Below are 24312 nucleotides of genomic sequence, written 5' to 3'. Positions count from 1 at the left end.
GCAGGGATCATACGCTTGGCAGGCGACGCCTCCAGGGGGATGATGGGAAATAAAGACATCATTGAATGCAAATCACCACAGTGAAGAGAAGAAGACAGACTAAGAAAACAGGACTGTCTTCTTCCATTTAGCACCATTTGAATCCAGTTGTGTCTAAAAATGAGGGAAATTTCTGGTTTTTATACATGCATGTCCCCCGTCTATCAACCAAAGACAACAACAGGATCTGGAAATCAAGCAGCAGGAGGGAGGAAAGGTGAGCCGAGTGTGAAAATCACCTGGGATGAGTCAGAGTTCACGACAATCAGATGGAGGATTTGCAGGATGTCGTTTCAATAAACTGGCAAAATTGCTGTGCTGAATGACATCTGAACTCACAATCTGAATCATGATAACCCCATCCGAGCATCGCGGCTGCATGGCAAACCACGTTTGCAGCCTCGGGGACACGCCGATTATCAGATTACCGGCTGTTTCCAAGCTCCGTGTGGGTTTACAGTATAGCAACAAAAATGAGCCGAAGTGTGACCTTACAAAGAAGAGCGCCTTTAATAGATGCAAAAGAAGATATGATTTACAAGGTACACGTTGTCAAATCAGAAATACCTATGACGTGTGGCGATGAACTCTTACAATCGTAGAAACAAGCTTTTTCTTGCCTCTTGTCTGCCCAAAAGGCAGTGAAAATGTTGCCTTCTTCACTCCCCAGGTGTTTAATGCTCATCTATCTACGAAGCTGTGAAGTGTCTTGTTTTCAAACGCTGCTGAGTGTGCATGTGTGCGGTGCACTGCCGGCTGATGGGTCGCGCTGCAGCGTTGGAGTGCTTCAGCTGATTATGGATTGGGTGTGTGGAACTCATTTAACCCTGAAAGCTTATCAACTTCACAGTGGTTGGCAGCCTCCTTATCCACAGTCTATAATACCCACTAAGAGGAGAAGCTCATGTTGAGGTAATCGTGCATTAAGTGTCTTGCTGAAGGGTCCCTTTAACATCACTAGCTGTGAATGGATAGCACTGAATTGTCTAACTCAGCATAACACACCCATATTATTCCACGTTTAAATGTCAAGGTGTTGTGAGGCTACAGAACAATAGCACTGAGACAGTCCGGACACAATGGGAGCGGATAACAATCTGAAGGATATAATAGTGAGATACAAATGATTTGGCTTTGCGTGAACCAGCTCGGCAATAAAACTGGAAAGAGAATGTCTGGTAAAAATATAGCCGTTGTCATCAACAAATCTGCAATGACGGGGCGTTATTCCACTTCCCACTGTGATCTTGTTGGGTTGAAATACATTTTTTTTATTGTCAGGAAAGAGGGGTTTAACATAAGGGATGTCCCCCTAATTGTGAGTCAACCAGCACATCTGATGAAACCTGACATGGTCATTAGTCCTGCTGCTTTATGCTCCTGGATTTGACTCCCAGCCCAGGCGAGGGCTTTGCATGTCTGTCTGTGGGGCGTTCCCTCAGGTACTGGCTTCCTTCCACACCACAAAGACATGCAAGCAAGCGTAACGTGCAAGTCGTTGGTGAACGTCACTGGAACCTGTTCACAAAAATCCTTAAAATCAAAACAACACGAAACAAATCAGAATCTCAATGATTGTCTGGACCGGAAAGCAATGTTTGTTTTCTTAAGTCAGCTTTTTATTAGCCTGACTTAAGAAAAACTTAATGAAGAAAGAAAATGAAGGCTTTTTATTATTGATTTGTTCTTGAAAATTGAGACTACAGTTATTGACCTGTTGACAGGCTGGCAGCTACAGGACCAGCCGAGCGGGTCGGCCTATAGCACTAAATTCATGCTGCGTTCAGGTTGAAACAGGTTCACTATGATGTTGTTGCCAGCCGAGACGTCTGTGCTGAGCCTTTCCATCTGTCTTTATGGGCTGTAGTAAATGAAGACAGTTTGGAGGACTGACTGACTGTCATCATCGGTGTGATTTATTGGTTTAAATGGATAAGCAAATATGTGTTGTGATGAGAAGACAGGAAAACAGAGGGATTCTGTGATGAACCCCAACAGGTCACAATGTCTAACTTCCTAACTTGACCTCTTCCTGCTCTTGTGCATCATAAACACACACTTGGAAACAAACCCACAATGCATCTGTCAAAGTGACAATTTTACATGCATCAATTATGTTCCATGCAGGAAACTAAGAAGAAAAGAGGCAACAGAAGATTTAATCTCAGTTTTAGTAAAGAAGCCGATCGGTCCATTTGACCCGAGACTTCTCCGAACACAGTGTTCAGAACACGTGAATTTTCTGTCTTGAATTAGGTTCTTAACTTTGAGTAAATATTTTCACATTTTTCCAAACAAGGCAGATTTCCCAACAGGGAAATCCCCACAAACTGTGTCACTCAAGCAGCACTACAGTTGTGAACAAACAGGCCAAAGGGCAGTTAAAAGTGGGCCCTCAACCACAAATACTGCAGTTCACTGGGACTAGAATCCTAGCAGACATTTAGAAATGCCTCTGCATTTTCTCCTGGCTGTATCAGTGTATAAGACAAAGGAAGCTACTCCACACTCGACTTTTTCTGTTCACTTGAATTAAAACGTCTGTTTTCCTCGAGGGACGAAGTGGTTTGTGCTTATCTTCTAACACATAATTGCTAACAGCACATTGCTGACTCTAGTGATAAATCACTGGGGGGATTAAACCTTGCCCTGATTTGAAATGATGGGTGTATGTGTCAGTGTGTGATAATTGGAAGTTTAGCTCTGAATAGATCCCCTCCGAATACATGTCCTTCAACACCTTCACCTTTATACAAAATCTGCTGTTGAGTGCTTCAATATTCCACGAAGAGAAATTGGATTGAGCCCTTTGGTGCTTCCTGGTGACATTTTTGTGCCTCATCTGTAAAAACACTGAGTGAACTACATGTAAGCATGCATTACTACACATTTTGCATAACACACTGAGAAAATAAAATCAGGAGTTTTCGTTATTCAACATTTCGAGGTCTTTTTTTCAGAGCCGGTTCGAAGACAGACAGATAGGAACTAACGAGGACGTTGCTGTCCTCTCCAACCAGGCATGCTGTGGTCCACCTGAGCATCTGAGGCAAGCTAATTACAGTGCCCTTAAATCGTGCACATTAATATCCTTCCTCCGTGTCCCGACAAAGACTTCTGCAAGATTTTGGAACCTGCCCGCAGAGATTTGTTCCCTACTATTCGAAAGAGCATTAACTCTGATGGTGGCCTGTCTTGAACTCCTCTTTATCCTGTTTATGTCCCTGGATGCAGGCGAGGACAAGCAAGTTGTTTTACAGCTAATTAGAAAAGCCGCGGTACCTCGCACAATCACAGCACTGACATCCTTATCAAGTAGATAAGCTCTATCTAGCTGTATGCTATAGCTGTATGCTGGCCTACCAACCTCCGAACCCGGTGACCCACTCTACTCCAGCAGCTTGTAATATTAATGTCTATCTTTATGATCTCTGCCTATTCTATCCTCTACCTGTCCTCCCCCTTCTCCTCCCTCTCTACCCAGCCAGCCATCACCAGGAGGGTCCCCCTACATGAGCCCGGTCCTGCTCAAGGTTTCTTCCTGTTAAAGGGGAGTTTATCCTTGCCCCTATTGCTTGTTGGGGGTCAGGCCCTGGGATTCTGTAAAGCACAAAGGAACAATTTGGATTGTAACGGACGCTATATAAATAAAGATTGATTGATCTAATATACAGACCTATTGAATCCCACGATTAGTTTTTCTTTCTTTCCACTCAAAACTGAGCACTTACACCACAAAATGAATTAATTGTTCTGTTAATCAGAACATCAATTGCTTCCACAGCAATGGTTCAAAAAGTGCTTTAATGCTACAATGGCTGAATTCTGAGAAGGTCTACTAATGCTTCAGGGATGCACGGTGTGTGCGCTGCTTTGGGCTCTGTTTATGTGAGTCAGACTTTTGTTTAAAGAAAAGACTATTTTGCTTTCATTTGCAGACGATCCATTTTAATCTCAGATCTAGATAATTAACAAAGGACTAGACTGATGTTCCACGTGTGTGTGAGGCCAACTCCACACTCACTGGTTCCGCAGTGTTTTAGTGTGGTCTCTATCTTTTATGACTTTCAAAATCTCGGAGTAAACCTGTCAGGTAACATATTGATACAGTTTAGTATTTTTCCATCTTCTCTATCTATGATTAAGTTCATATTGCAATTTTCCTACCAGTCATTTTCTAAAACCCCAACATCAGTAATAAAATATGTTAAGTGTATTTTGGAAAATATTTAACCAACTTACAGATCTGAATTAAGCATCGTGTACGGTGGACACGTCCCCAGCGTTTGTCAACGATCACGCTGCATTTTTAAATTGAACCTGAAGGTGGCGCAGTTTAGCGCCGTTTCTGACACGATTAGACGCACACTTGGTGTCGTACAAAGAGAAAGGAAAAGGTTTTTGTTGCATACATTTAGAGGACCACGTTAAAAGGGGCCAGGTGGGAATACTGATCAGATTCTGCTGATCTGATGAATGAAGCCACGGTTGTTGGGGGTTTTTTGCCAGTAAGATTCAGTGATATTAAAAAAATGAATGTGGACCTGCACCGGCAACACCTGCTCTCCCTCCCTCCCTTCTCTCTCTCTCTCTCTCTTTGTCTCGGACATCTCTGCGCCTCCTCAGCCAGTAACGCTGAAGAGGGCACGGATGCGCCGATGAGGAGGAGCCGGGCGTAACTGACACCTCCAGCCGCGCTGCAGCTCTCATCTCCCGCTGGAACCGCAGGGACTCTCCGGTCACGCCTGTCCTGCTCTTGTCTTCGGGGCTTCGTCGTGTCAGTTCGCGCAGTTTGAGAGGACTCCGCTGCGTCTACGCTCTGACCAGAAACTCATCAGAAATCAAGCAGCAAAGCAGCAAGAGGTGATTCTTCTGTGAGCACATCCGCTCGGGGCTGCAGTTGCATTGTTTCCCGCAAGGACCACACTTGAGAAGATGCGTGTACCGGCGCTTCTGCGCGTGTTGGCGTGCCTGTGCGCTGCGGTGGGCCCGGTGGCCGGAGCGGACAGGAGCTGCACCGACCTGCGGCAGTTCTACACAAGCAAAGGATTCACGTTAACCGGTGTCCCTCAGACAGAAATCTCCGGTAGGTGTGAGACAAATACACCAAATCTACAGTTGCTCACCTTTCAAAAGCAGTGTTGAATCAGTGGGTGTTGTGAGAATATAAACTACTCCTACTGGGAATCACCTGGGTTTAATGGTTTTATTGACCTTTGGCAGTAGGTGGTCTATGTCCTATGAATGTGTGTTATGATGATTAATTGTTGATTGTGCAGAATGAACCATCTGCCCTAACGTTTGGACTCGTTTCCTGTTTAATGTGCGCTTGTTTAGTTTTTCTTTTTGTCTTTTTCCCTGAACAATACACCCATCCCATCAGAAGTCGGTAGTGTCTGTCAGTCCTCTCTGGGCCACATTGATTGTCTGCTCGGGGCAGACTTCCAGGTGGGTGTGAGCCATATATCTTGTGGGCTAATTCGAGCATTCTGGCCATTTTTGATTGTTTGCTGCAGCCTCGGGTATGAACAGCAGATAGAAATTTGCCCCCACCTGTGGCAGTGATGAGAGGTTTTTCTCATCATCTGCTCAGGCAGCAGCTGCGCCTGTTGCTGATAGGACCTATTTTGTAATTTGCGCAAATACAGTTACAGGAATCTAAGCTCACCTGTGGCTGGACCCTGTGAAAAGTGTGAAATAGGATTACAGTTTGGTTCCTTTCTTTTACTCTTTCAGTTTCTAGTTCTGCCTGTCAGGAAGTCATTCAAGCAGTTGGGCAATTAAGCATTAAATCAATCAGTCAATTGCTCTGCCAGTCATCTAATCAATCAGCCTGAGCTTCAGTCAGTCAAGCGGCCGTTCAAATAAACATCAGAGCATCTGTGTCTTGTCGCTGCTCTTTGCCCGTGCTGATTAAACTGTCTCAGCCTCGAGGAATGTGCAGGAGGAAAACGTGAAAAGGCTATTTGTTTCCTTCCCTTTAAGGCCTCTCAGCAATCATCTGTCGCTCTCTATCTTCTCTCAGATTTCGCCTAAAGGTGCACATAAGCCTCCGAGAGGACAGGATGAAAGAGAGGAGGATGTTCAGTGTGTGTGGGGGATCTGAAGGTCATTTTATGGTGTGTCAATAGAAGCAGACACGTGGTGGTTGAGGTATAAATATGTGTTTGTAACGTGGGAGTGAGCGAGTGATGTGGAGACCGACAGGGAGACGGGAAAGAGACGCGAAACTGGCAGAGACGGAGCAAATGAGTCACTCAAGGTTCCTGTCGGTCCTTCATAGACGACCAGGCACACGCTTCTTTCCCCTCCTTCCATTAAAAACTCATCTTTTATTGACAGGTGAAAAAAAACCACACCGAGATTGCTTCAGTCATCCGGCCCATGGATCCGCTCTAGTTATTAGAAAAAGTGTGAGTCCTTCCCAGAACGTATTGAAACTGACAAGCAGCTAGAAGCATAAGGATGACAAAAGCATAACTGGACCTCTTCGGTCTTTCTCTTCTCAGAGATATGAGCTTGATAAATGTGCGTTGTTTTCATTGAGGACAGCATCTATCTATCTATCTATCTATCTATCTATCTATCTATCTATCTATCTATCTATCTATCTATCTATCTATCTATCTATCTATCTATCTGTCTGTCTGTCTGTCTGTCTGTCTGTCTGTCTGTCTGTCTGTCGTCTGTCTGTCTGTCTGTCTGTCTGTCTGTCTGTCTGTCTGTCTGTCTGTCTGTCTGTTAAAAATAACAGTTATTGTTTTAGATTTAATGTGGCCTTAAAATGGAACTTGAATTGGATTGGCTGCAAAATTGCTTCAGGGTTAAAAAAAAACAAAAGGAGGGAAAAAAACCAACTTTATTCTGAAAGTTTGCACAGCCAGGTGGACTTCCTGTTCACGCACTGTCAAATCTGAGGGATGAAACGTGTCCGAATCGTCTGGGACCCAGATTAAAGCTCAGATAATGAGCCGTGTCATCTGCCAAGCGCACCTCTGTTTACCAACGTCATCAGGTGACGACGCCTTCGCTGTGAAGGCATCATTTACATTCATGCGTGAAGGTTATGCTTCATTCAGCATGACTTTTCTCTTTTAGATAAGCTCCAGCTTCCAGGTTGAATTGCCCCCTAGTGTGAAATGTACATGTACATTTAAAAAGGATGCGTATCACCTGAACGCGCAGGTCAACCTGATCCGGCATGAGCCACTTTGCTGAAGGTCATGAAATCTGATGTTGACGCCGTTTCATCTGACAAGCAGGTGATCTTAAGTCTCTTGAGATTTCAAAAAGGAATCCTCTATTCTTCTTCTCTGCCTCCACCTATTGTTCTATAGGTTTAAAACCATATGAATGGAAGTCATCTTTCCTGCTGTCCGCCCGTCTGTCTCCGTGCCTGCAAGGGTTTTTAACTCACACACATTGGCCCCTTTACTCTGTCAATAATACGGGTCAGGCTCCTATAGTGTGTGTGTGTGTGTGTGTGAGTAGATGTGAGACCTTGTGTGTGTTTAAAAATCAGTGAAAGGCAACACCTTCTCCAGGGAAGACACTTATTTTCATTCACACGTGCATTGTGTCTGCAGAGCAGCACACACCCATGAGATCGTATGACACACCCAAGCACAAAGCTCCTGCATGCTTTAGCTTCTGCATGAAGAGGTATTGAGTTTTAACGTGTGTGTGCGTGTGTGCGTGTGTGTGAGTGTGTGTGTGTGTGTGTTTTACACAGCCTACATGAGTGTTTGTGCTTGTTTGCAGGCAGGATGCTTGTTTGAATGAGTTCAACGTGACACGCTGTTGTAGTTTGAGGAGTCTTGGATACGTTGCTGGTCAATAATTGCTTCGTCAACTAGAGACTCCATTAATTTTCATCAACACAGCACTGGTCTTGTGTCCGCTGGCTGAAGTATAATTCAATGATTTACTGTTTTTACATCCTATCACCGTGTTGAGGGGGAACAAACACGAGAAAATGCAAATAGACCTGCCGAAGTGCGAACACTGAATATGTTGAATATTTTGGAAGTCATATCCCTGAAGGCAGAAGAATGAAAAAACATACCTGTCAAAACAAATAATGCACTTTTACCCCGTGAAAGATTGTAATCTCAGGCCATGTTTCTGTAGTTCACAGGGGTTTGGGTTGACTCCAGGAAGAAGGTTAGCAGCTAACAGAGGTATAAATAGATTTCATAACCAACCCACATGGTTCAGTCATGGCTGTTGGTGCTTTTATTGTGCAGTCTGCCGGTTTGGGCCGCTGCTTTTGTCTGTTCTGTCCTTTGTGTGAGTTGATGTGATGCTAAATGCTACTGCTAAAAGTAATTTTGCACAGCCTTAAGGACATTCTTGATCTGGAAACGTCTTCATGCATCATTAAAAACTCATCATCGAGGTATTAATCTTAGTTAAAAGGTGTCTCCATGTGTCCTGGAGTCCAGAGGTGATTCACTGATGTATGTGACAGTTGGGAAGAGTGACGACGTCTCATATTAAGTCTGAAATGTGTTACTAGGTTGGAAGGTTATGGTTTGAAATGGCTCTGCTTCATTGTATGGCTTTTTGCTGTTTTTTGTTGACCGTCAGCTCTTATTTAGATAGATATAGATATACTGTATATAGATACACGTACTTTATTGATCCCAAGCTGGGAACTTGCAATATATGTGCAATTATATTGATCCAGGGATTTCCAATAAATGTATTTACCTAAAACACCATCTTTTACAAATATCTGTCCCTTTTGGGCAATGGCAAGAATTCAGACAAAAGTGACAAGAAAGAATGTTTTCATTTTTCTATGACTTTATACTGTATAATATAGAATATATGAGATTATTTACATGCTGTGCTACCCAACATGTTCTCGTTCCAAACCGGACCTGGTGGGGCCTCACCCCATGTGACATGCAATGACTAATTTATTGGAAATCCTGGTAAGTTTGGGTCCATTTCTGTTCATGAATACAACTAAATTCTGATTTATTGCAGACGTCCTCCTCTCTCAGTAGAGAATGGACATCCTCTTTTATACTTTCTGTATTTTTTTATAGTCTCCACAACTGAAGACAGTATTAATAATTTAGATTTTGCCGTATCTCCAGGTCATCTGCTTGTTGGCTCTTATGTGCCTATGAAGCTATTGCTGTGTGTGTGTGTGTGTGTGTGTGTGTGTGTGTGTGTGTGTGTGTGTGTGCAGTACACTAAACGAAAGCTGCCCGTCATCTGTCACACATCACATGCTCACCCAGGCGCTTACAGCTTACACCAGCCGGGGGAACGCACGAATACTCACAAACAAAACACACACGCAGGTACACACATCACTCTCTAATCCTGTTTTCTTTCCATCTTCGGGGCCCATTTTTCCAGACGGTATCAGACGTGCGAGCGCCGGTTTGAGGGGGGATTTGGTTCGTAAAATCGGCTAAGAGCAGAGCTGTAAATCTTTTATGATGTCTGATGCGGAGAGAGAGTGACGAAGATGGAGGTGAGACAGGGATGTGACATCAGACCACAGGCCAGAGGAGGGGAGCGTCTGCCTTTCCCGCATCCCTCTCTCGTTAGATATGGGATGGATGCCGAAACGCCGATGTGATTAATGCTGACTCGTCATTTTTCACCACTTCCAGTTATAGATTCAAACCGAGCGGAGCTAAACTCAGCAGAGCAGACTGTGATTGTGACTTTGTGTGTTGAAGTATTATTTTAGCAGTGAAAGCAGAGATCCTGATGATGGCTTTCATCACCTGCAGGAGGTGGTTGAAAGAAGGAACTGGGCAGCAGAAGTGCAACCTTCTCAATGCTTGAACATCCATCCTTCCAGCTAAAATCAATTTCCTAATCACCTCTATTTTTCTCCCTCGTTGTGTCTTCTGCCCTCCAACACTCCCTTTTTCACACCTCCCACCTTTAATCTTGACTTCCTTCTATTTATCAGGCACTATTTTTATTTTCTCCTTCTTTCAGGCCTCCTCTCACCTTCTGCCTCCCTCTCTCTCTCTCCAGATGGAAAGAAGAGATGTTTTTGTGACTCTGGTCGCTCTCGTAATTTATGGGCTCTAAGTTCTGTTGACTTATTCAGCAACAGTAACAAACCTGCCTAACCACATTTATAACATGATAAAGAATCGATGCTATTCATCAGAAAATAGCAAGATAGCACAAGAAAGTATTGAATTTTGTCATTTTTAGCAGCTTTAAACTGATGAGTAAACAAAGAAGTTGCCAAATGTTGCCGGAGTTTGTGGACTGATCACGATGATGATGCATTTCAAACTTATTTACTCATTTAAATCAGGAATTCTGACTATGGCTCTCTTAAAACATCCTGGTTGTTTTTATATGTGAGCAGCGTAATGTTAACAAAAGATAATGTGATTTGTGACCAGAGAAGCTAAAATTATACAAAAGCCAGAGTTTATTGCCCTCTGCAGTTTGTCATTTAAGATTCAGTGTTGACTCGCTGGGGAGGCATTACATAAATTAAAGTTAATCACATAGTTTGTAAGTGTTTATCTCAAACCACCACAGAATTTCTACGCCTTTTATAGCTTCACATGGTCGTACAACCCAGGGCTTCTGGTGCCACCCAGCATCACCCAGATCCATGTGAAAAAGATCATCCTGGAAAATTACAGACAGATTAAGAATTAAATGTTGAAAATAATAAAATATTAGACAGTTGTTCTTGCATGTGAACACATGCTACATATATGATTCAGGGAAGAGCATTTACACACAAAGCTACTTTTAATATCTTAGATGTGGGTTCAGAACTTAAGAGAAGAAGAACGTAAGAGCTGCGCCTCATGCAGACATACATCCTCATACATCTTCATACATCATTAAACATCCCAAGTATAAACTTCAAGGCTTATCTGCATTCCTACATGCTTTTTCTTTTGGGGATCCATAACGTTAGTTAACAACGGCTCCTCGGCCTGTCACGCCGGGACATCCACATGCACTGTGGACGATCATAATGGATCCCTGTAACCCTCGTTAGACATCGTGGTGCCAAACAGCAGCCGTGTCGAGCAGGATTGTCGATTATCTGGTGCATGTTGTGATTCTTCTCGTGCTGCGCAGACACCAGCCCGTGTTTAGCTTTATCGACGCTCCTTGAAAAGGTCATTTGGCTGCTTCTTTCCCCATCTTAAGCCTTCTGTTCTTGCTTTGCCGTCGCTGCCTCACAAACACAATATTGAAACTGAGCATCTACATTTTACCTAGATTTTGTTATGACCAGACAAAAATAAAAGGCTGAATAAACCAATATTGAAACTCAGCATCTACATTTTACCTAGATTTTGTTATGACCAGACAAAAATAAAAGGCTGAATAAACCCTCTACGTTCTGGCAGCTGCTCAGATATTTTTACCCACTGGTCCAACGTTTGTGACCTGGAAACGCTCGACCTCAGACCGTGACCTCAGGGATTTGATGCTCCCCGCTGAGACAGCTCATTGGTGGGGGACCTGCCCAGCCCCACCCCCATGCCACACCCACACACACACTCATGCTAATATCGTTTGCACCTTTCCATCATCACTAAGCACTGTGCAGTTGACTCAGGGGCTGATACCTAATCTCACGCTAATCCCACTCTGTTAATCTGTGAGTTTGCTCTTCTTGTGCCCTGAACTCCTCGCTCACGGAATAAAGATGCACTCTCGCCAATACTTCCTTATTTGTCTTTTTCACCTTTTGACGCTCTTTGTTAAAACTCCAGTCGTGTCTGCTGCTCGAAATTAAAACAAAACAACCCTGTGTTTACAGTCAGATGTAATGCTGGCTAATCCCTCCAGTCAAAGATAGCCGCCTTGACCTTTGCCTTTAATAGAATTATCCACATACTTGCACAAATGTGCACAGTCAGGCAGCAAGTCTAAGCGGCGCGACACACACCAGTTGGCGGGTGATGTGCTCTCTTTAAGACGGACAGTTAAAAGGGAGTAAAAGTAGTAGTTAGTCCGGGAGCCTCTAACTGCTCCCAGAAATGACATAGAATTATGTGATTACCCAGCAGCATCGGTGCCGTGTGAACACACACATGCACATACACACTCAGTGAGGGAAGACAGGGCTGCTGTGCTGTGTGGTGTTCTATTTTTGGTTTGGTAATTGTATAAAATACGACAATAGGTTAACCCAAGTCACCATTTTACAACTCCCTTTCCTTTTCTCTCACTCTCTCTCTTTCTTTTTTAGTCTCTTTTTATTCAGTGATGATTGAAGGCTTCTTTGTCATCATTATCACCATCATCTTCATCATCTTGAGCTCCTTGGTGAAGCTCTTTGTCTTACTAATTTCAAATGCTAACTTAATAATTGTAACTTTTTTTCTCCCTCTCCCTCTGCCTCTGCTCGTGTCTCCTGTCACTTCTCTCATTCCCCTCCTCCAGCTTCACCATCTTCTTTCATTTCCATTTTATTGCCTTCTCATCCCTCCATCTCCCCCTCTTTCATCGTAACGGCTTGGCCACGCCCCTTTTGCATTTCAGCTGACAGTAAAAAGGTAAAAGTGCACTCGGGGAGGAAGCGCATATGGGAAGCTAAATCACACACAGCTGCCCCTAAATGGTGAAGAGAGAGCAGGATAGACGCGTGCACACTCGTGCACATAGACGTACTGCCAGCCCTCATTTAGGCAGTGGTAATTTGCTGCAGTAAGCGACAGCATTATTGTCGGTTGCTCATTAAGAAAGGGAAGCAACGAATAAACGTCTGACCGTGGGGAATAAATTCAAACCATCACGCCACTTTTACTGCCCAGCCATGAGCCACTTTGATGTGGCATGTGATGGCGGCGCTGGGGCAGGCTCAGGGCGGGCGTGCACGTGTGTCAGGGTGCTAGTTACGTGCCAGAAACCTTATTATTACACTTTATTTGGGACGTGAAATCTGCGATTTGCACCCGTGGTTGCATCAGGGACGCGAGATCTGTGAGGTCAGAGGTCAGAACGGTTGCAGGCTGGTGTTTGAGGTCACTTCCTGTGATCGACAATCGTTCCTTTCTTCATGTCTAGGGAGGAAACAAACAGGAAGCTATAGTGTGCTTCGTTATGAAATGCATTCTGAATAACAGTTAAGAGTTCTGCTGCTGGGCGTGGGAGCCGTTTGTCAAAGCCCGGTTTTCCTCCGTCAGCACCTCCAGCCAGCTGTGCAATGGTCCAACATCTGGAAACTGGTCGTCTGAGCAACTCCGGTCAGGCTTCACAGTGTGCTGATTCAGCTGGGTGGTGCCGCCCAGCCCGACGTGGATTCGTGAGCAGTGGTGGTGCAGGTTAGGAGGTTCTGCCGCCGCTCACAGTGTAATTGGATTCCCACGTCTCATTTAACTGGCTGGGTTCCCCCGGCTCAGATATTGGAAATGTCACTGATGTTTTTCCAAGTAAAATGAGAGTTGTTGCTGTTAATGGTTTTTAAGCTTGAGAATGAATCAATATTTGCTGTTAATTAAGGAAAGTGCAACCAAAACAATTTCAGACCGCAATTGGGATTAGACTAATAACGGCAAACTGGCTGTTTCCTTTTTTTTTTTGTGCCTGTTAAAAAAACTCTTGGAACAAGTTTGCTGGTTTCCATGGTTTCAGAACCACTGAAAACAGATGATGGCTGTGGGTGGGGTCACCTGACGATCTGTTAATGAGAGCAGAACAGAACTGATAGGCAACTAAACTGACACGAAGTCGCTATTTTATTCTATTTCGTTTTCATTCTGGTTTGGATTGATTTTGTGAGAACTCGGATGGTGTTTGTTATCACGCAGAAGATTTCTGTCTCCGCTCAGATCTTTTTTCAATGCCAACCACATCCTCTCTCGCAGCTTTACAGCTCCTTTTTTTTGGGTGTGGGTGCCATGCTGCACACCACATCACACTGATGTTTCAAACAACCGTGTGTGTAATCAATATGTGATCGGTTCATTTCACGGCCTCGTCTTGGAAAGGGACCAGAAAATGACAATATATCAAAGCAATTTGACGCATGCTGAATAGATGGACCCCCCCCCACACACACACACATTAACTCAGTGGGCATATTTAACAAATTCCTGTCCTGCGGAGTCTAAATTAGGATAATTATTTCAGGGTGTCGCAGCAGAGATAAACAACTTCTGAGCAAAAGAACTCTCAAGTAAACATTTTTTTTTAAACCAGAGGAACAAACATCTGTCTGTGTTGGGACACCAAACCAGTAACTATTCCTGCATCTGGAGCTGATGCAGGCTGCCCTGTTCTAACAGAACTGATGATAAGCTCTTGTCTAATCTTAAATACTAAATATTCCCCGGCGGGCTGAAAGCGACACAGCGTTGTCTCTCTGTGGTTTATTTAGGCTAATTTTCAGAGAAACATTCATATTATGTGTTGGTTCAGTGCCATGACTGTTGCATACTTGAGAAGCTTTGATTCAGCCTGACACGGTGGCCTGCATGAAGCTCACAGGAAGCAGCTTCACCTGTTCGGGACGTGTGCCGGGTCGAGCTCCGGGACGCGTCCGGGCAGGCTCAGGTATGCCGCCAGGAACGCTGTGGGAAGGAGGAAGCAGGGGGGTGTGGAGGAGAAGGGAGATCCAGATGCTCTGGATGGAAAAAAAAGAAGAATGGCTGAGCAAAGTTGTGTTGCTGTCGTCTCCATGGCGACAAGGGTGCGCTGTTACTCATCTACAGGCGAATCCACAAACAAGTAGCGATTTGAAAGGATCCAGTAATGATAAAGTGGAGAAGCAGATCGTCCTTCAGACGGATGAAAGAAGCATCTCTACGTCCCTTCACTTCAAATAAAGGAATTAACACTTCATCATGCACACTTCATTTCATGTTTCTCACACAATCCGAAACCTAATGAGGCTTGTGAGCAGGACAAAGCTTCAACTCTTGGAAAACATCAGAACTAAAGGACCAAAACCTGAAGTTAAATGAACGTTTGATAGCATCATTCTTCTGAACAGACTAAATTATGCCTGTATGACCTTTCTGCTGAAACGCTATTTAAATTTGAGTTTTGTCTGTTGTAAAGATCAAACCTATTCAGAACGTGAGGCCTGAACACAATACCAAGAAGAAGCAAGTTCATCATATTGAGTTCAGAGTTCAGATCTATCAGCAAGGAGAGAAAAACACCATGAAATTAGGGTTGAATTATCTTTGCAATAATATTGAGATTTGCTGAACAAGAATAGAGACAGAAACTGTAACTTTGCCTCTTCCTTTATGCTTATTTAGCCACCTGTGAAAGAGTTAAAGTTAAAAAAGGTCTTACACACACACTAAGACCACTGGTTCTTATTAGTGTTGCACAGGAATTGATGATCTGCATATTGATGAGTGTGTGTGTGTGTGTGTGTGTGTGTGTGTGTGTGTGTGTGTGTGTGTGTGTGTGAGAGAGAGAGAGACAGAGAGTGTCTAATTATCGGTCTGTCAGTTGGCCTCGAGCCAAAGAACTGTCTCTCTTTTCCTTACTTTTTTAATGTGAGGTGAAGATTTGACTATACTCTTTGTATGATGGCTTCTGTCATATTTCCAGCACCAGGCTCATATCTGATGCAGTGTTGAAGTTGTGCTCGTGTCTCTAATCACATAAGTGGAGCTGTACGGCGAAGAGGAGAAAAAATGGAAAAGCAGATCATCAGAAGCTCCAGAAACACTTTTACAGGGAGTTTGTAGAGTTGCAATCAGAGATAATCCCCTCAAGCCATCACTCATGCCTCCAAACTGCATAATGATGATGATGATGATGATGATGATGCAGGATATCAGTCGCCCTCTGGTGGTAGGATACAGCATAGGTAGTGGGCTTTAAATCTATGCCCCTGTGCAGGTTCAGTTGTTCACCAGGAGGCAACAGGAGGAACACAGAGGCAGCACATTGTCCACCTTCTTTTATGTTCTAATGTATAAATTTTAATGTTTCCCTACTGTTATTGTGGTTTTATTAGGCAGGTCGGAACGTGGCAGCAACTGTAAATCTGAACACCCACTCAGGTCTATTTAGCTGTTTAAGCCTCTGACTGCATGGAATGGAACTGTTTGCTAGCATGTTTTATTTTCGAACATGTGTTGTTGTGTCACTGCTCAGTTTTTTTCTCTCGACCATTAAAGTTTACAGCAGGATGCCAGCTGCTCGCATTACCCAGCAGCCCAGGAACGCAATAAAGCATGTCTGACTGTGGCAAAGGCCCTGTGTCATCGTGGCCATGAAGCTAGCCCACCAGAAAATGCTAACATTAGCTGCAGCGCATGAGCACCCAGAGACATGTGCTGTCTGTGTACCACATGTGGAGCCCAGATTGTAAAAAAGCAGAGGAATATGTGGCACTTAAGGCCCCCTAAATGCCTTTAGGAAGCTAACCTCATGTGAGAAAATGTTTCATTTTTGGGTGGATTTTATGAAAATGAAATCAGACGAACCGTCACACGTGAGAAGAAAGCGATTGTTATTCACCCACAGTACACCTCTGTTAGATTTGTCATAAAATGCTCCGGAATAAGAAGGTGAAAAGGTGTGAGTCCCTGCTGGATGGATGTCAGGCTTGGATTTTCTTAAACACACACACATCAGCCGGCGGGTATGAAAAATTCATGGTGCAGCCTTGATGAAGCGTCTTTTCTGCTCCACTTATCACCCTCAAACTCTGGCTCACCACACACATACACACACACACACACACACACACACACACACACACACACACACACCCTGTACCGAGGACCTGTTAAGGCTAAGCAGAGCTGTGATGAACACAGCTGTAGGGTGCATACTAACCCTTACCCTCACTCACATGCTCACTCATTCTGTCTCTCTCTTCCTCTATTTGTCTCTCTCTCTCACATACACACACACACACACACACACACACACACAGTTGCACACAGAGGACCTGTTAGGACTGAGCAAGGCACTGAAGCACACAGCTGAACGGCACTTATTCACCTTCATCCTTCTTCGTCCTATTAATCACAAGCCAGAGGGTTGTTTTTTTTAGCTAAAATGACATCTGATAATTCCTCTGATTCCTCATTACTGCTGTTGCGAAACCACACCTGCAGTGTTGGTGGGGTAAATATTTTCAGTCTCGAACAGCCGTATACTCTTGGTAGGTTACGCAATCGTGTCACGAAAGCTAAGTGATTAATTATCCCTGCGTCTTCTTTGCGCTGCTAGGGGAGCACCTGCGGATGTGTCCTCAGGGTCCAACCTGCTGCACCAGCACAATGGAGGAGAACCTGGCGACTCTGAGCGGCCGGGAGACAGAAGGACTGATCAGAGAGGCTGGCCGCTCGCTGCAGGCGGCCTTCAACGCTCTCCACAGGAGCTTTGACAGTATGTACAGCGTGTGGGTGTGTGTGTGTGTGGGTGTGTGCTTGCAAATGCATCCAGTCATTACAGGCTGAAAGCAAAGGTTTAGTGCTGAGCCCAGTTTGACATTTGTGCGAATCTTTGTTCGGTACTGACTCGGCCCGGAGACAGTTGGGACAGTGTGTTTGTGTCCTCTGCTTCAGGGCGACCTCTGACTGAGTGTTATAATGAGAGCAGAGTCAGCCAGACACAATGAAATGTGATAAGCCGATCTGATCTCTAGGCTGCGAGTGTGTCACACACACACACGCGCACACACACAAATGAGGGGTGTCCCCGGGGGCAGTGGCTGGTTCAGCTAATGAGCAGTTGACCCACTGAGGAGCCGAGGCTGCAGATCGCGGCACATCAGACAAAAACAGAGGGATGCAGGAGGGAGGACAAGAAGGCTGAAATCATCTTAAACAATACAGAGGCTGGAAGTGTAAGTCCGCCATTAATCCTGAGCGAGGTAAACTAAAAAAAAAAAAAGAAAAATGATGAAGGAAATAACAGAGACAAAAGGTAGGAGGGAGAGGAGGAGGTGAAGGAATTGCAGGAGGTGGAGGCAGGAGGACAGCGTTATTAGTCTGGAAGCAGCAGGCCACCTCAGTAGCAATGTGGCAGCCCATCTGGTCGTGGTTAGACTGGGCTGGCACTGGCACACAGCCTTTGAAGCCCAAGAGAGAAGGAAGCCCAACTAGTAGAATGGAGAGACAGCAGGCTGACTCCTCTCTTCTGTCTGACGTCATGCTGCAGATGATCCACCCGGATCCAAGAAACCTTAAGACCTGCTAAAATAATGCTTGATAACTGGTGCATGGCTGAAAATGCTTGATATCTGTCCAAATGAAGTTAAAACCCCAATGTTTTCCTATTTTTTCTCAAATTAAAGTCTCTTTTCTCTCATACTTGCCTCCAGCTTACTTCACCGAGCTGCATAGTCATTCCGAGCGCTCCCTCCAGGACGCCCTGTCTCCCCTCGGACCTCTGTACTCCCAGAACTCTCGGCTCTTTGGAGGTCTCTACACGGACCTGCGGCAATACTACCGGGGCTCGGCTCTCAATCTGGATGAGACCCTGTCGGAATTCTGGTCCTACCTCCTGGAGCGCACCTTCAAATTCTCAGCCCCCACTGATGTGAGTCAAAGCAGTAAAATCTATTTAAAACACAATAAATCAAGTAAAAGTGGTTAATGATCCAGAAGAGTAAGCGAAGTGGTGAACTGGGTCGAAAACTAATTTCTAATTAGTTAGTTCATCTGTTCTTTCTTTAATCTGATTTGTTCCACACAGAAATATCGTAAATATCTCTGTAGTTGGTCTGAACAGCTGTGATGTCTGACAAAGTCAAACCAGTCCAAAACTTTATCTGTCTTGCAGGTCAACCTGTCTGAGGACTACCTTGAATGTGTTGCTAAGCAACAGGCGACGCTGCGGCCATTTGGAGACATCCCACAGGACATGAGGACAAAGGTGATCCGAGCTTTTGTCACAGCCAGGTCATTTGTCCAGGGACTAATCGTCAGTGGAGATGTGGTCAGAAAGGTCTCACAGGTGAGTGAGTCTGTGTGTGTGACTGTGTTGGTATCTGTGTGTGTGTTTCTACACTCTACACAGTGAATACCAAAATATGTATTTCACAAGCAAAGTGAGGACATTTTTGGGAAGCGAGACCATTTTTGGTCAGGGTAAGGCTGTGGAATGCTGGAATGCATTATGTCATTGAACAAATGTGTGTGTGTGTGTGTGAGTGTGAGTGCTAAAGAGAGAAACTGTGATCGGGCTTATCGTTTATCATCATTTTTATAGAACTCACATACTCCTACAGAGTTAATTTTACCCATTTTTTCTACAGTCTTGTGATATTCTGGAAACTGTAATGTTGAATGTCTGTAATCAGTCAGTCCAAATTGCATTTATGCGTCAATGTGCCGTTGCAATGACAAAAGAAGCATTTCAGTCATTCAAGACCCAAACAACAACCACCAAATCCCATCAGCACTGAAGAAATAGAGCAAACCGGCGGGTCTGCGGCCGCTGCTCTACCGCCCCCTACTGACACTGCTCTGCAGGCGGCTCGTTGGTCTAGGGGTATGATTCTCGCTTTGGGTGCGAGAGGTCCCGGGTTCAAATCCCGGACGAGCCCTTACCTCTTGCGACACACAATTGGATGTTTTTGGCAGTATTTCTCAAGTGCCCTTGAGCAAGATAACTTGAAATCCTCACAGCATCCCTGGGCAACTTATTCACTCTAACAACTTTATTTTGATGGTTCCATGCATATGTGTGTATCTTGCATGTAATAATAAGTGTGATGTCATTTCCTCTCTGTAGGGCTCTCAGGTTAGACGTCTTCTTCATAAATGTCCTCTATGTTCCTCTTCCTGTCCAACCTTCAGGTCTCGCTCAGTCCGGAGTGTCTGAAAGGCCTGATGAAGCTGGTTTATTGCCCTTATTGTCGCGGCATAGCCTCTGTCAAACCCTGCTCCAACTACTGTTCCAACGTCATGAAGGGCTGCCTGGCGAACCAAGCGGACCTGGATCCAGAGTGGCAGAACCTGATTGGTAAGATCCAGCCTTTACTGTCTGGTACTGTAGTGTGTCGCTTCACAGATGCAGGACTGTATGATTCACTGAGTGTTTGCGTTAGATTGTGATGATCAAGTGGACAATGATGACAAATCATTGACAAATGACAAAATAATAAGGTCATTATATGATTTTTTTAACCATTTTATGACAGCAATTTACAGCTGCTGCATCTCCTGCAGGCTCATTGTGTGGCTCATTATTGTAGTTTTCTGATCAAATATATCTCCTCAACTTAGCCTGTGTATTTACATGGTCTTTTCTTAGCATCTTTTACCTTTACCCCAGTAATTATAGTGTCAAGGGAACTAAAATGATGAGCTACAAGTAAGTAAAGCTATTCTTTATTTTACATAGATACGATGATCCAGGTAGCCTCCAGTTTCAGCACAGACCCCAGTCTGGACGTGGTTCTGGCCTCCATCCCTGCTCAGATCTATGAGGCCATTCACCTCCTGAAAGAAAACATGGACACGTTTACAGCAAAAGTAAGTCTCATACTGGCCCAGTATTTGATCAGGTTTAGCGAACTAGTAAGGATTATAGAGGTCCACACACTAAATTTAAGGATTGCTTAGTTTTTGCACAGACCCACGAATCAACACCGAAACACTTAATGTCTAATATATTTTATTGCTTTAATTGCCGTGTGCATCAAGTGCAGCACTGCTGAGCAGCCAGGCTACATTATTTATACTGGTGTGTTAATAATATTGGACAGTAGTGAGTGCAGCTCTTTAGAAAGCTGTAAATATCCATCCTCATCCGTGGAGATCATGGGTGCAGAGTGTTGACAGACTGGGTGGGAAACGTCTGTGTTTATGCTTGTAGGTGTATCAGACTTGTGGAAGTCCTGGTGAAACAGGGACAGGAAGTCCGAGCCCTCACGAGCAGAAGAGGAAAAGTGGCTTCTTGACTGCTTCAGAGTACAAACCTTCTCCTACTGCTGGGATCAGACTGGAGATGCAGGTATGTGAGAGTGTGTGTATGTGTGTATTTCATACGCATCCACTTCTTTTGCTGCTTGTCAGTGTTTTGCCTGGTTTGATTGTCACGTTAAGCTGCATCAGACTTCCCTGTGACGTGTCCTCAGGTGTCAGATCTGTCCAGTAAGCTGAGGGAGATGCGGCAGTACTGGACCCAGCTCTCCGCGGCGCTTTGCAACAAGCTGGCGGCGGGGGGAACCAATCAGGAGAAATGTTGGAACGGCATCACCAAAGCCAGGTAAGGAGGAAAACTGCTGCAGGAAACTGGTGCACTCACCGACCAATCACAAGCCCGACGCTGTATTAACAGACTTTTCCCACTGAAGGCCATCTTCATGCTTTAAGTAATTCCAATATAAACTGAAGATCCTGAAACAAACAGTGAATGAAAATGTATTCTGTGTTTTTTGGGATTTAAAAACGTCTCTGAAGCCTTTAAACCCTTTAGTCTCTCTCTCTCTTTAAGTGGTTTTTTTGTCTGCTTGTTGATTTCAATTGTAATAAGTAGTTTCTCTACGTGGGTGATTTATGGTAATAAATATGTATGATGTACAAGTGTGAGAGTGTGTGTGAGAGAGAGAAGGGAATTTAGATTAATTAAAATTCATGGAAACGTTTATTGTTGGTGTCAGAGATTATTACTGCGATGGGCGGACAGCGACACCTTGTGGATTAATGGCGATACCAAGAAAAATACAATATATGGAACTTAATAAAATTTTGTACCTCTAAGAGCAACTCAACGTTTTAAAATGAATTGTTGTTGAGTTGTTGGGTCTGCTGAATAAAGAAAACCGCCCATTCTTTTCCATTCCTTCCTGGAACCAGGTATCTCCCAGAGGTGATGGGTGACGGCTTGGCCAATCAGATCAACAATCCCGAGGTTGAGCTTGACATCACGAAGCCAGACATGACCATCCGAGAGCAGATCATGCAACTGAAGATCATGAGCGACCGGCTGAAAAGGGCCCTGGATGGCAACGATGTGGATTTCCAGGATGCAAGTACGACCCTTAGATATTTGCACTGAGTTTTATATAGTTGCACACAAAATTATACAGATTTGCTTCAAGAAAAAGCATCTGACCACCTGTCTGTCATGGCTGCAGGCGATGACCTGGGCGGCTCAGGGAGCGGGATGTGTGCAGGAGGTCAGTGTTCTCGGGGGAGACCGGGACTGTACGCCTACCCGTTCGACGACAACCGAGCCAGAGGTGCAGCCGCCGCTCCGCCTGGCCTCTGTGGCCTCCTGCTCCTGCTGCCACCAGCCGTCCTGCTGCTTCAGCGATGATTGACTGACCGCAATCAGACTGCAAAGCTGAGAGGGAACCTTTGAAGGGACACAAATAGGGCGCAGTGGGCGGCCAGATCGGGATTTACCTTTGCAAAAAATGAAAAAAAAAAACAAAAACTGAAGACATTTTGGGTGAATGAACAGATGTTTCTTTAAGGTGCACAAAGGAACGGTGAAATGTGATTATTTTGTTGCCCTGTTGTTTGTGGTTCGTTGATGTGGCCTTTTGTTGAGATGGCTTTAAAGGGTCTCCGCAGTGAAGATGGAGGGTTGAAGACAATTATTAATAAGGATTTGTTGACAATATCGGTTCCATTTAGCATCGACAGAGTCAAGCTGGCAAAGCTCAGTGAAATTTGCTGCCCCGGGATGTGGGTGCGTTCAAGAAGGTGTTTTTTTTTTTTAAATTTTGTTTGATTTTCTACCTTGAGTCAAGGTCGCCTACCTTAAACACCTTGTTCATTGTAAATGCCATGAATGTACAGTATGATGCTATACTGGCAAAGAATTCCCCCATAATCTGTGGTGTAATTGTTCAGATGTTTCGATGTGTGCTGATAAACAGATTCCGTCCGTAGGACTTGTTTGAAGTATTGCGGCTGATTTACGGCACTGCTGAAATGTTCGAGGTGTTACGGATTTATGTCTCTTTGTGCACAACCCAGACAAAGGAAGTGGTCCTCCTTAGCATGTCCTGTTCTTTGTGAAAACATGATGGATCAAATCACATTCAAGCATTTACTTGAGCAACTAAAGGGACAAAAGGCCCTCCCAGTTTCCTGGAATGAAACTACAAATTGAGGCAAAGCAGACAAAACCCATTAAGCTGTAATGAAGGAATCCAGTTTTTCCAAACAAAAGCACTTAATCTATCCAAAAATATGTGGAACACAGGTGAAAAACACAAACCGATCAGTTGGATGGCTGAAAAAGTTGGTCCTTGTGACATTTCCTTGACTTTCCGTAAGACCACACGATACTACGACACACATCTTTCACATAAACACACTGTTGTTGTGGTTGAAGCAGATTTCTTTTTTTTTTAATTAATTGTTGTCAGCGGTCACAGATTTCATTAATTAAAGTCTTGGATTGTATCAGTGGTCTTTTTCCATTTATTAATATTGATTTAAAACCAAATACATTTGAGCTGCATGAGGACAAAAATGTGTTTATGAGGATTTTAGCCATTTTAAGGCATATTGTGTAAGACATATTCATGCTAAAAACACAGATTTTGATTACTAAACTCTTGACCAAGTGAGCGGGTTCACATTTGCTATTAAATTGTAATTTGATTCAACATTCTTAATGAAATTACACTCAAACTCGCAGCTACAGTTCAGGTAAAATGAGCAAATAGATGAGCCAGACAGAAATGCAGCCATTTTGTTTTGAAATGTCTGACAGATAAGAATATATTTCAGGGTGTTTGGCTCAGGAGTCATTTCTGAACACAAGACTGTGGCACAAGAACACGCTTTCACTGGAATGTGGGGCTGCGTGAGAAGCCACTACGTTTACAACTTTGTCTACGCGTGATTTATCTTTGCTCAACACTGCCAAAGACCTGAGACTTATTTAAATTAATGGCCTTTTAAATCAAGCTGGAGAAGGATTAAAGGTAGCTGTGGTGCTGTGTGGATTTATTTTTTATCTATCTTGGCTTAAACATTTTTTTCTTCTTTGCATCCCATCTAAAAACAACGGCACAGGCAGCTTCATATGTCTGGAGGGTGTGTGCACCATAAGTGAGGTGATAGCCGGAGCAGCACAGCTCTGCTAAAGCTGCTGAGGGCACCATTCTGACAGACTGCAGATGAACCGCCTGCAAACTGCTCTTTTGCAGCAAATGATCTGCACTGTCACATTTACATTTCTAACTCCACACAGACAGGAAGTGGGAGACTGGGAGCAGCAACAGATGAAGGAGATGAGAGACAGTACTGGAGCGGCAGGAGGTCATTGATCCAGAGTGCCAGAGTTGTTGTCATTAAAACTTTCCAAATGTAACTGCAGCCAAAATACTTTTCAGCATTATGTGCTCACTCA

General features: G+C 44.2%; 1 protein-coding gene, 1 long non-coding RNA gene and 1 other non-coding gene across 3 annotated transcripts; 2 read left to right on the top strand and 1 right to left on the bottom strand.

The window, feature by feature from the left end:
• The first annotated feature begins 4489 nt into the window (after positions 1-4489).
• LOC130528892 (glypican-1-like) lies at positions 4490-23357 on the top strand. Its single transcript, XM_057038708.1, has 10 exons — positions 4490-5125; positions 17215-17373; positions 18311-18528; positions 18772-18945; positions 19791-19956; positions 20338-20468; positions 20812-20949; positions 21074-21204; positions 21795-21970; positions 22076-23357. Exons 1-10 carry the CDS (start codon positions 4975-4977, stop codon positions 22255-22257), a joined length of 1626 nt encoding a protein of 541 aa, XP_056894688.1. The 5' UTR covers positions 4490-4974; the 3' UTR covers positions 22258-23357.
• Positions 19466-19537, top strand: trnap-ugg (transfer RNA proline (anticodon UGG)). Its single transcript has one exon. It is a non-coding gene; the product is annotated as a tRNA-Pro (tRNA).
• LOC130528896 (uncharacterized) lies at positions 20096-21825 on the bottom strand. Its single transcript, XR_008951428.1, has 2 exons — positions 21693-21825; positions 20096-21335 (listed from the first exon to the last, which is right to left on the bottom strand). It is a non-coding gene; the product is annotated as an uncharacterized LOC130528896 (long non-coding RNA).
• Positions 23358-24312: the final 955 nt, after the last annotated feature.

Source organism: Takifugu flavidus, chromosome 7 (assembly GCF_003711565.1).
Source record: "Takifugu flavidus isolate HTHZ2018 chromosome 7, ASM371156v2, whole genome shotgun sequence".
In the NCBI taxonomy this organism is placed as follows: Eukaryota; Metazoa; Chordata; class Actinopteri; order Tetraodontiformes; family Tetraodontidae; genus Takifugu; species Takifugu flavidus.
This window is presented reverse-complemented; position numbering and strand designations above follow the sequence as displayed.